The sequence below is a fragment of the Protopterus annectens genome, chromosome 6.part1 (genome assembly GCF_019279795.1).
Source record: "Protopterus annectens isolate FY-2018-M chromosome 6.part1, PAN1.0, whole genome shotgun sequence".
Lineage (NCBI taxonomy): Eukaryota > Metazoa > Chordata > Ceratodontiformes > Protopteridae > Protopterus > Protopterus annectens.
Genome location: NC_056738.1, coordinates 193,074,509 through 193,087,745, shown reverse-complemented (window position 1 = coordinate 193,087,745; position 13,237 = coordinate 193,074,509). Strand labels below are relative to the sequence as shown.

Here is a 13,237-nt window from a genome sequence, read left to right as displayed (position 1 = left end):
ACAGTAAGTAAAGGAGATGACAAGATGAGATAAGGATGAAGGGCATAGGGATAAAGTGGGTTGTGATACAGCTGCAGGGTTCATGTAACGTAACCTGAGTTAGTACAGCTGTACTTTACTTGGGTGAAGGGGTGTTCCTTTAGCTGCTGCCCGAAGTCCGAATACTTTTTGACGTCTCAGATTGAGAAAGGAATGGAGTCCTATAGTTTAGGTGCTTGGATGGAAAATGCATGGTCTATTCAACAGAGTTTGCTTTTTGGAGTTTGTAGGGTGGGTAGAGACTGAGAGTTACCCCTGAGATTATATGTGGGGTTTTGGTGAAAAGTTAATGAGTGAGAGGGGATGTGTCTCAGGAGAAAGGGCTTTGTGAATTAGTGATTCTGGTAGGAGGTTGGCTCTCAAATGTACTGGGATTCATTTAGCTTTGGCAAGAGTTAGGCAGTGGTGTTCATTACTGCGGGAGTTAGTAATGAACCAACAGATTTTATTGGAGATGCTTTGGAAGGTGGTGAGATTTTTCTTTGAGGTTGCAGCTATAATGGGTGGTCCTTATTCAAGCTGAGATAAGAGTATGCCTTAGCCTATGGCAGCTTTGGCTGGCTTGGATAGAAGAGGCAATAGCTTATTCACCCAGAACCGTAATATGTTGATTTTTTTTGCATGTGTTTTCTTTCTTTGTTACCAAAATCTGTCTTATCTGCCTCAGAGCCTCTCGTTTCTGCTAAATGTAAACCCTTCTCACCAACTAGTCATCTCCATACACCTAGCAGTTCCCAATTGTCCATGTTCTACCTCCAAACAGCTCATGAGCTGTAAAGTCACAGTGAATTCTGCCCACTCAGATGTTATGTATTCCTATATGATGCCTATACTAGTGCTTGAAAAATGATTTCCAAACATCTTCTCTGTCCACCATCTGCCTTCTTCATCCATTACCACCCCTTCCACCTTACTAAGCACCTTTTATTTCAGTAAAATTGCCATTTCCCTCTTCCTCTCTGAACTACTGAACCTTTCAACCAGTTTAAACTCCTTTTTCTTCATCTTCTGTAAATCTTCAAAGATTTTTAAACTTGTTATTAACTCATCTGTACCTCACCTTTTTTCATTTGTGATTAATTCATCTGCACCTCACCACTCCTCAACCTTGTCAAATCCCTTTCCTGCTTAATAAGATTATTTAAATCCCCAGCATTTCAAATTGACAGTGTGCTAATACCACCATTATAACTTCTTACTTACCTCCAGTCTTCCCCATAGCCTGCAGCCATACCTCCTTTGCTAGGCTAGTAGACCATTGAGTGTGTAAAGATAATGATAGTTGCACTGCTCAGGCATGCCATCTTGGACAGGCTCCCTATGCCAATCAAACTACTTGTATTCCCTACTGCTCTGCCTACCACATCCTAACATTTGCCACCATGGTTCCTTGAACTGCCTCACTTCCACACTTTGCTGGCAAAAATAAATTTGTGTTACTCCTTCCTTCTCCCTTCAGCACTACTTGCCTTAATTCGGCAGTCAACCTTCCATTGCCAAAAATGTCATTCCTCCCCACTGCCGTGTCAGTACACGCTACAGTAATATTAATATCTCCCACAGGCCTCACATTCTTCTTCTCCTTATTTCGGTTCCATCCTACTTATGCCATTCTATCCACCCTGTCATTGTATCATACGTTAATACACTGATCCAAGGGCAAAGGTCAGAATAGGCCATTGCAGCATTGGAGTGCAGTCTGACACATACAAATTTAGGATTACAATAAAATGCATCTAGTCTGATTTTAAATTCTTCCAGAGATCTTATAGATTTAATTTCTGTTCCAAACCATAGGTACTAATACTTGAAATAATATGTTCTTCAATCTGATGCTTTCAAATAATATCTGAAAGGAAATGTTAGTATTCCTCATGTTAAACACGTGATTTGTATGCTTTAAATTCAAGTTGCTAGCCAGATATTCATTCTGGTTACTATAGCAAGCTTTAATGTAGCCACCTGCATTGAAACATTAATAGGTAGTGTATAAATTGAGGGAGATGAATTACTTTTCACAGTTAAGCCTTTCTTGACATGCCGTTTGTTTAATTAAAAGAGAGTGAACTCTCAATAGTTACTAGTGCTTCTCTTGGAGTATAGGCAGAAAGATGCACTATACTCAATATGAGGTTAAATAAATGCAATATATATAAAAGTAGCATCACCTTTACATATCTTAATAAAATGGACTGTAAAAAGAATGCAATAATGCAGTAACACTTTTTACAAAGATTTTGAACATTAAGGGCAAGGGGAAGCTGTACAAAAATGAAGATGCCCAAATTCATTCTAGTAATCAACAATAGGATTATTTCACTGCCAACAGTGTTTGAATATTTTTTGTTCTTCTTGCCAAAATGAATAATAGCACATTGCTTAAACTTTTTTAAAATTTAAATTGTTAGGTGATGCCCCATTTAACAAGGTTATCCATGTTATCTTGAAGCACACATTGCGCAAATACATCTATGACCAGAAGGGTTAAACCAGCAATTTCTGCAAACGTACTGCAGTAGAAGGTCAGATGAACAGGAAGGCCAATCAAATACAGGGACACTGGAAAACTGCATACAAAATACATAATTTTTTGATAATTTCTGCCTTTATATTTTTGACTAAAAATGCTGAAAGTAGATAAATATATTCAAGAAAACCTGACAAAGGAAAACAGTAGTTTAATAAGGTGTTCCAGTATTATGATAAGGAAAGTTGGGTTTATGTTATTTATTAAGTGTTTTTCCATACCTCTCAACTACTAAGCACAAGAAATCTGGACTAAGTCAAAAATAATGGAGTAACAATGGTCCATAATTAGGAGCAAATCTGAAATATTTGTTCTTGTAAACTTAGAAAATTGCTAGCATAATATGTTTTGCATTAGCACGCATTTTTGTAAGGATATGATGCCTGAAACTGAAATATATGCCATTATCTAGTGACTACATTCCTCCACGATTTACCAGCAAACTGCAAAATTCATGAGGAACAGCTCAAAAATATGAGGCAAAAATCTGGATATTCTGTGAAAATCTGGTCAGTTGCAAGGTATGCTTGCTTCATCATTCAGGCTGTGGGTTAGAGCTGCTTCACATGAATCCTGAGTTAAATCATTAAATCAAGCAGCCAGATAACTTTTCAGTGACAAAGAAAATTAAGCAATGGATGTGAGAAAAGATGAAAGTGTTCCCATTCACATGGATTAGCCAATGATTACAATGTTTTGTGTTGTATAGGTGAGATTTCGAGCAGCTAATGGCTTGTCCTAAATGTTAATTTAAATGTATTAGAATTTTAAATGAATTGGCAGTTTAAAATGTTGAATATGATCAAGGAAGACAAATTCAGTAAGTCCTTGCAAGTTTAAGTGACCTAACTGTATGCTTATCGAATAAAAAGAAGTACACATTAACACCTTCACTAGTGTCCATTTTTATGAAGGTTGTACCATTATCAAAAATTTTAACAATTTATATTCTTTACATTTAAGGAGTTTTGGAAATGTTTTAGTGCAAAATGTATTCTGGTAGGAGAAGATGTAGCAGTCCACTAACTGATGCAAAAATTCATATTTTAAGCAAAGTAGGCACAGGTTTCCACTATAATCTGTTCAGTACGAAATAAAGAATATCTAATATGCAAGTGATGCACTGCTTGTGATGTTTACAGGCCTTAAACAGGTTACTGTGCAAAGCTTAGTCTGTGCTGTATTTAAGGAAAACTCAAAATGAAAGCGACTACATGACAACATATCTACCAAGTAACCTTTGTGATTAATATAAGATGTGGCATATAGCAAGCTGTTATAGGACACAGCGGTTTGGTACTGAAGCCTGCAATGTTTCCTCAATTTTTGCAAAATATTTTATCGCTTTTAAATAAAATTCTTTGCAATTTTCTAGTAGCTATGGTCATAAAAACAATTAAACAGGATAGAACCTAGGACTAAAACTTGTGGGGCACTTAGTGTACCTGTCTTGAAAATGAATAGTTGTTGCCAGTTTTGAGTGACAAAGATCTGATACTGAGTCACTTTTTGATCCATTGAACAATATAGGAGTGGACTTTATGAAACAAGAGCTACAAAACAATTTTGAAGTGAGGAATGCTATAAAAGGCCTTCCTTAGGTCTAGATAAAACAGTATCTATAGGATTTCTATAAAATTATTGTAAAACTGCATCAGATTTGTTGTATATGACTAGCAAGAAATGAATCTGTGCTGATCAACATTTAACAATTCCATTAGGCATTCAGGAAGAGGTTGCAAGAGAACCGTTTCAAAGATTTCTCCTATTATACCTGACAGACAAAAAAATAATATAGTGCTTCTCCCCATCCCTTACACCCCATATATACACCATCCTTATGAATACTACTCCTTGCATTACCTCGGCCATCTTCCATTTTGGTAGCTCCCACATTGCTTCCCTGAAGCAGCCCTCACCTGTAAACCATAAAGCAGTTCATCTACTCCATTACCACTCTTATCCATTCAGCACAATCAAATGTATTTATACTCTTCCATCCTTCTGTTTATCACACTAACATGCATCATCAAACTGTATTGTACTTCTTTGTAGATACTGAAATACAATCAGCCACTATTTCTCCTGGTATACAAAACAAGTGCACATCTCAAAATATTCCACGGATACTACTTTCATTTATTTACCATGCTCACTCATTGTTGTCATTAGATCTGTATAAAATGTCCTTAATGTCCATCAATTATCTGTAACCTGTCATCCACACCCGTTAACTATGTTCTTCATTTACATTGTTTTGTACCTACAGCAATAAAAATGCAACCAAATAAAAAATAAAAAGCATGACAATGCAAGACAAATAAATTATCTGATTAAAGATTAGTTCACATAAAGCATTCACACTTTCTGGTTTCCCCAGCCTGAAGAACTACCTACCGATCTTTCCTTCCTCTTACACCTGTAGCATTCCCCTGCCATGCTTTGCTTGTTCCTACCAATTTATAATATTCCTGTAATCCCACAGATGTCAACACATTCCTCTCCCACCGCCTGCACATAAAACTCCAGTAATATACCTCATGTGCTGCATAGCAATACAGAAATGTAAATATACAAATATGAAGCAAGATGTATACAGATTCATACAACATCAACAATGGTCTTGTAATCATCAAAAGCAGTTAATGCTCTTATAAATGTAGCTACCACTTAACATTTTGCACACATAATGATGACAATACCCGAGAACTCCTGTCACAGAGACTTTTCATAAATCTGTTATAACAAATAGTCACAGTTTACACCCTGACTGCCACTTACAGTCAGTGTCCCCTGCATCACTTGTCACATTTTGCTACTGTTATCTCCATCATCTTCTGTCACTGATGCCTGCACCAGTGGTGCACATATATAACTCCCCTGACTATGGCCCTGGTGGCCCAAGTTTGATTAGTCTCTTGGGTACTCAGTAGCAGGGACAGATGGGTTGGTTCTGCTGGATGTTCCCAGGCTCATCTCTCAGAAAAGGTGTGGGTGGTTTGGGCTATGTCCTGTGGGTAGGTTTTGGTACACCAAGTCACAGCTTGGTGGCAGTCTTCATTTCCAGGCATGCAGAATTGAGTACTCACATGGGGAAGACATATTGTGCCCTTGCACTAATGCAGGCAGACTGCTTTCCTACAAAGGGATGGAGTTAAGGTTTCAGATATGCCTTTTATTGCCAAGATACCCTTTAAGGGCACAAGCAACGCTCATGGCTGATTTTATGACAGCTTCCCTGAGCAGCTGTCACTGACATAGGTTACAGGGATCAAATGGCTTCAACCTGCTAGAGAAGGGATTGATGAGCAGCAGCAAGCAGGCAAAACATTGAAGAAAATAAAAAACACTTCTGTCACTGACTGTCTACATTGCCACAACGACTCTTTGACTCTTCATCCACTGCATTTCATCTCACTTTGCATTCACATCTCATCATCTCAATAAAGACACCAAAGGAGAAAATGAGAAACAGAAAAGGTCCATAAGCATAAAACATGGGTCTGATTATCCATCCCATCTCTTTGATTGTTTAGCTGGAGATAAGTAGCTTTTTTCTAGAACCATATCTATCTGATTTCAGTCCTCTGCGTCATTCTTCTTATTTACTGGACACATTCTTCTAGGTACCTTCTCTGATGCCTTGTTGCTGGCTTGGTCTGCCATAACAATGATTCCATTGCTACTGCTTCTTTTCCCGTCCATCAATAACTTTGTAATAGCTTGTTGATCAGATCATCCCTTTTCCTTCCCTTTTAGACTCCTTCCTTCAGCTCTACAACTCTAATGCTCTTCCCATTCTGCTTGCAGACCCTGCCATCTTCAGTGTTTATGTGTGCCATTTAGCTATGCAGTTAATCTGCTTAGCTGCTTCCTCTTTTTGCCTTGTAATTCATAAAGGTCTGGGTCTGACATGGAATATTCAAAAGCTTGACTATTTGAACTTCAGTTTCACAGAATTTCTCATTCTCTGAGTTTGAAGTGAAATTCAGACTCAGTGGTAAGTAATGGATTACCTCTCACTATGCATAACTTTAACTGCAGTTCACCATGCTAAAAACATAGGTTGTCAGCCTATTCAAGCTACACTACAGCTTCCCAAACTTATTTATCTTGGTATATGTGTGTATGTGTGCATGTATTTGTATACATGTGTACACACACACAAGCACATACATATTTATATTTTAGTTTATCAGCAATTTCTGAATGTTGCTTTGGTTGACACTTGCAATGAATTGCGCTTCAGTAAGTTTTAGTTGACATTCTATGGGTCAACTATAGCCTGTTTGGCAATAGTAAATGTCTATAGATATAGATATATATATAGATGTACATGCAGAGCAAATGGTGGAATGGCCACAACGTCAATGACCAGAATAGAAACATGCAATGTTAACACATTCTGCTCATGCTCCTGAGATTATGCTAGATCAAGATAAACTAAAAGCAAATGTTTTTTGCAGGTGTGGCAAGCACCCTGTACCCCCCTAACCCTCTTCTGATAATGTATACTAACTCTGAGATTACACAATCCACAGGGAAAGGTAATAGTCCCTTACCCAAGGATTACTAGTCTTGTATACCTATCGATCATCTGTTTCAGTTCATGAAATGGGATCAACCAAACAGATGTCAACTAATGGGATCAACCAAATAGATGTTGACTATGCACTCATTCTATATCCTGTTATACATCCATGTGTATGTATGCGTGTATGTGTAGGCATGCATATTTGTGTGTGTGTGTGTGTGTGTGTGTGTGTGTGTGTGTGTGTGTGTGTGTGTGTGTGTGTGTGTGTGTGTGTGTCTATATATATATGGATCTAGGACTTTTGATCGAAAGATCAAAAGTTCGAATCTATTATCATCGAACATACTTTACCGAAGGCGCTTTCACCAAAAAAGCGCTTATGGTAAAGTATGTTTTAAAAAAAAACATTAAACCTACTTCTGTGCAGGGGGGCAAGTCCCCCTGCACCCCCTACACCCCTCTTACTTCAATATGCTCACTCAGAGACTGCACTACAGTGAGGAAAAGGGAATTTTCCCTTATCCGCACCGTAGTACAACCGGCACAATGAGCATACTTATCTGAAAGTGCTGCTTTGGTGAACAGTACTTTCGGTTAAGTATGCTCGGTGATTTCTGCTTCAGTGGAATGTGCATTCGGTGATCCCATAGAGATATATATATATATATATATATATATGCAGAAAGAGAGAAATAGGTATATCTGTGTGTGTATGTGTATCTGTCTGTCTGTCTGTTTGCATACATGATAAGAAAAAAGATGAGATTTCATACTGTGATTCCAACCATGTGATTATGTTACATTTTTCTGTTTGATGAGGTGCACTAACAATGAAACACATTTTTGTCTGTTTACTGAGTTTAGTAAAAAAAAATATAAAAACAAATATGAATTAAAATTTCTATAAATATATCTTAGACCCACAGGAGCTGTTTGTACCAACAGAGGATTATTATGAGGTTGTCCATCTTCGCAGTCACCGAACTACAACCTTACCATGTCAGGTAACCACACCTCTTGCTAAAGTGACTCTGCATCGGGAATTCCCTCCTGAGGAGATTCTTGTAGATGGAAGTGATATTTCCTATAATGTGAAGAAGGGATTCACCATTCATCGTCCACGTCCACTGTATGCAGGAACTCTATTCTGCATGGCAAGCTATCATGGTTTACAGCAAATATCAACTAAATATGTATTAATATATGTCAACTGTAAGTATATTTATTTTAATTTTGTTTGTCAGCTTTATGATTTACAAGATCATTCATTCTTTGCAACATAAACTAGTTAAGTTCCTATTGTGAATGTATGCATTACTTACAATTTAGGAACACACAGCATAAAAATTCTTATGAAGGTATAACAGAAAGACTAGGTCATCTGAAATTTTAATTCTTTTTGGGAAGTGGTATGCTGCAACAATCACATTATCTGGCAAATCAAATTATTGGAATATGTGTTTCATTCTGCATTCAGAAGTTTTTCACTCACCAAAACAAAATTACAACTTTGTACAGTCTATTGTAAAAGATCTTAGACTTCAGAAAAAATTCGAACTATGGATTATGTGACAGCATAAATATACTGTATTTACTAAACATGATCAGTATGAAATGTAATGTCAGCACCAAGACAGCTGCATTTCTGAAAACAATGTATGGCAATGGATGTATGACAGACAGCAGAAAGTTCGATTCCTCCAAAAAATTATCCAGGAGTGAAAGAATTTGATCAAGTGTCATGAGTGCTCTGCCCCACCCCCAACAAATATACATGCTCCTTCGAAATTTATAAAATGTTTAGTTACTGGGTTAGCCAGAAGAAGTATTTATTTTAGCAGATCATATTTGATACATGTGACTCAAGACCTTACTTCTCTGCTAGCAGCAACACCACATATTATTTGAGTATTTCTTTATTCATTCACCTCTTTGCTACTGTCCTTTAAATAAGAATGGAACAATAAGGGGGTTTATTTTGCTGATTATTTATTTAATTTACATATTCAGTGGGCACAGATGACACTGAGTTAAATTATCTTATCGAGCCTTTTTAATAAGCACTAAACCTGCAATAACATTGTCAAATTTCTTGATTTTCTGAAACAGTGATTCCCACCAGTTTAATTAATACTGTTTAATAATGGCTATTCGGTACAGCATTCATTCCAAAATCAGCATCTCTACTACAGTTTATTTTTTTCCAGAAGTTAGTTTATGATTTTTGTAAGAGATTGTGAGTTCTTTTGTGTTATTTACCCATGCATTCAGTGTATGTTAACGATGTACATTACTGACTTCTCAGATCCTGCTTCTCGCCCAGCAGCCAGTGTTGAAGCATCCATGAACAGCGTCAGAGCAGGTGCTAATTTTAATGTCACTTGTACGGTATATGGAGAATTGGACATAGATATTGACTTCACATGGGATTATCCAGGACAAAAGGTACGTTGGTTAATCTCACTTCATCATAGGTTCATAGGTTGGTATTAGGCTATCAGCCCTAGGGCCTATACAAGCCTAGCCATAATCAATTCCCTGGCTATTTCCTACCACAATATTTACTTCCCTGGACCCCTGTCAAACAGGGTGACTGACGTGATCCCTGGGGTGAATTTCCTTTCTCTCATCCAATCATCAAGGTTCCTTTTGAAGAGGGCCAAAGAGGTGCTCTGCTTGACATGTATGGGCAGTCTATTCCAGAGTCTGGGGAGTCTCTGGGTCAGGAACCTATCCCTCCAGCATGTTTTCTTTATTGTGATGACAAGGTGTAGATCCCTGGAGTGTGTGGCTTTGAGAGATTGGGATTTCTTTAAGTATAGCATGTCCAACAGCTCTGGGTTTGACATGGCCTTGTATGTTAAGCAGAGATTGCCTCAGCGTAGACGATATGCGACAGAGTATAGCTGGAGTTTTTTAAGGCTGTCAGCATAGGGCATCTGCTTTAGGCCTGTGATTCTTTTAGTGAGGTATTTCTATGGCCTTTCCAGTTGTTGCAGATGTCTTGAGAGGTATATACCAAATGGGGCGTTGTATTCTACAATGGGTCTAATGAGGGATGAGTACAGTGGGACAATGACCTCCTTTTTTCTGGATGAAAAGCCCTTAGTGATGAGGTGTGCCACATAGAAGGATTTCCAAACTGTTGTGGCGATGTGGTTATTGAAGGTGAGACCACTGTTCACCTGTTTCCCTAAGTCTCTTATCATACTTTTGGTGTTTAGTGTACTGCCACCTATGTGGTAATTCACGGGTACATGTTTTTTCCCAAAGGGGATAACTATACATGTCTTGGCATTGAGCTTGAGCCTATGGCTCTGGCACCAAGCTTCTGTTTCTGTAAGGCCCTTTTGTGGAGGGTTTGGGGATTCAATAATGGCTCCCAGTTTGCAGTCATTTGCAAACTTTGTTAGCCAGAGTCCCTTAGTGTTGGCCTGTACTTCAGAGAAGATTTAAGGTATGGCTTCAATTTGGTTTTAAATAATGCTATAGAGGTAATGGTGGATAGGACTATTGGGAGGGAGTTCCAGATTTTTCCAACTGTGTTGGCAAACAAGGAGTCACCTACCAAATTGTTAGTTTTCCTTATTTGTACAAGTGGTTTATTTGCTGAGCATAGGGTCTTGAGGTTGTTATAGGGGGTGATTAAATTAGTAAGTATAGGTATGTTAGTAGGTTAGTAGAGGATCTTGTGGGCAACTGTTAATTGATTAAATAGTATTATATTTGGCAGTTCTAGCCATCCTAGCTGTTTAAGATTATTACAATGGTGGGCTCTAAAGGCAGATCCGGTTGCAAATCCAGCAATGTTATTATAGGATATTGCTAGTTTGTTGATGTTGTTTTTACATAGTTTTGTATATATAGGTGAGGCAAAGAGGAGGGTAGAGATTAAGTTGGTACAGGCAATGGTGGTCCTGGCTAGTGGTGACAAAAAGGATTTAATCCTATATAGGTATCCTAGTTTTTTGTTGACTGTTTTTATAATACTATTAATATGAGAATCAAAGATGAGGTTGTTGTCAATAAGAACCCCAAGAAGTTTAGTAGTACAATCAGGAGATATAATAATGCCATTGCTTGATGTGACAGTAAAAGTAAGTGGGGAGGCCCGACGTGTGGGAGTGAATAGTAGCAATTTTGTTTTTTTGGGATTCAGAATGAGGCATCGATGTAGAAGCCATTTTTCAACTATGTTAAACACATTTTGGGTTATGGACTGTAAGAAAGATGGTGAGGTGGCAGAGCATATTAGCGTGGAATTGTCCGCATATTGGATACAAGTAGCTTGAGGTATAACAGAGTGTAGATCGTTTATAAAAATAGAGAACAGGAGAGGACCTAATATGGAGCCTTGAGGGACCCCAAGGGAAATTGGAAGGTGGGAGGATAGGTCATTTTGCCATAGGACAGCCTGCTGCCTGTTATCTAAGTATGATTGGAACCATTGAATAGCTAGTGTGTCTAGAGACAGCATTTTGAGTGTATTAATGAGTAGGTGGTGGTTAATCATATTGAAGGCTTTTGAAAGGTCAATGAAGAAGGATGAGGATAACGTATCTTTGATACGATTCTTATTAATACAATCTGTGAATGATAAAAGAGCAGAGGTGGTGCTATGAAATGGACTAAAACCATGTTGGGAGTTGGCTAATAAATTGTTTTCTATTAGGTGATTTAACAGCTGTTTATGAATACATTTCTCCATGATCTTAGCCAGTGGAGATAAAATGGCTATAGGTCTATAATTTGATAATTCATTCGAGTTGCCTCCCTTATGCAAGGGGATAATGTGAGAGACTTTCCAGGTTGATGGAATAGTTCCTTCTGTAATAGTTCTGTTTATCAGGATGGATACTGGGAAGGCTATGGCTTTTGTTGCTTTTTGCAGGTATTCTGCAGGTAATAGATTTGCAGAGAGGGTGGTAGGTTTAAGCTTATGTAAGAGTGCACAGACAAGGGATGTAGGAACAGGTTGAAAGTGAAATGAAGGGGGCGCATTGGTGATGGAGGTGCTTGATGATGATGTATCAGGGGATAGCTGATTAGCAAGAGATTGAATAGTCTCTGTGAAGAAAGTGTTAAAGGTATTGGCTATTTGAGTAGGGTTATTGTGATCTGAGCCTAAAGGGATAGGTGTCACTGAATGCCCAGGGTGTAAGAGTTTATTAATGCCAGACCAAAATTTTTGTGGTTTATTTTGGTTTGTTTGTTAGAGCTCAAAGTAAAAATTCTTTTTGTCTAACAATATGGCTTTTTTTGTTTCATTTCTAAGTTGTCTAAACTTTAATTGATCAACAAGGTTTTTAGTTGAATGCCAGTTTGCCCATAATTTATTTCTAAGGAGGATTTTTTGTTTGGTAGTTTTTGAGAGCCATAGGGCTGGTTTAGTCTTGACTCTAATTGAATGTACTGGGGCGTGGTAGTCTAAAATAGTTAAGAATTTTAAATTAAAGTATTGCACTGCTTCATCTAGAGGTAGTTTTTTTAGGGGTGACCAATCACATGCTAAGAGTTCATTTTGAAAGTTATCAGTGTTAAAATTATTTTTGGTCCTTATTGTCCTATAGGTTGTTTTGTTTGGAATATCACTTTTATATCTGATTATAAAGGTCAGTGAATGGTCACTCACATCTTCGGGAAGAGTTCCTACTTTGTAAATTTGGTGGTGACTGTTTATAAGAATCCAGTCTAAGGTGCTTTCCTTACCATTAAGTTTATTGGTCCTAGTAGGGGATGTAATGGTTTGGGTAAAACCATATAGGTTAATATGAGTAGGTGGTTGTTCAGAGGAACAGCTCTTCCAATTAGTATTGAAGTCACCAAGCACTATGGTTTCCTGTGAATACGTATTAGATAGCCAACTGAGAATATCCTCTAGGGTGCTGGAGTTATTACCAGGGGGAAGATAAACACAGATAATGTAGATGGATTTATGTTTATTAAGTTGTAATTTGGAAGTAAGGATTTCAGCCTTATTTATAGGTGGAGGTTGTGAATCTATAGGTATCTATAGACATTTTATGTGCTGAACATAAAATTCACTAAAACAAAGAGTAAAAAGGTCACACAGATAACTAACTCGTTAAAAAGCACAAAAAGAAAAATCTAGCAAAGCTAGACTTCTGTATGATACC

General features: G+C 37.7%; 1 protein-coding gene across 1 annotated transcript in view; it reads left to right on the top strand.

Annotated features, from left to right (window-relative positions):
* The window catches only part of LOC122805328 (platelet-derived growth factor receptor-like protein), a 208,052-nt gene that overhangs the window by 182,510 nt on the left and 12,305 nt on the right, over positions 1 to 13,237 (top strand). Inside the window, exons 4-5 of the mRNA XM_044075415.1 lie at positions 8,019 to 8,312; positions 9,406 to 9,545. Of these exons, the coding sequence (XP_043931350.1) occupies positions 8,019 to 8,312; positions 9,406 to 9,545 (434 nt within the window). The remainder of the gene's footprint in view (positions 1 to 8,018; positions 8,313 to 9,405; positions 9,546 to 13,237) is intronic.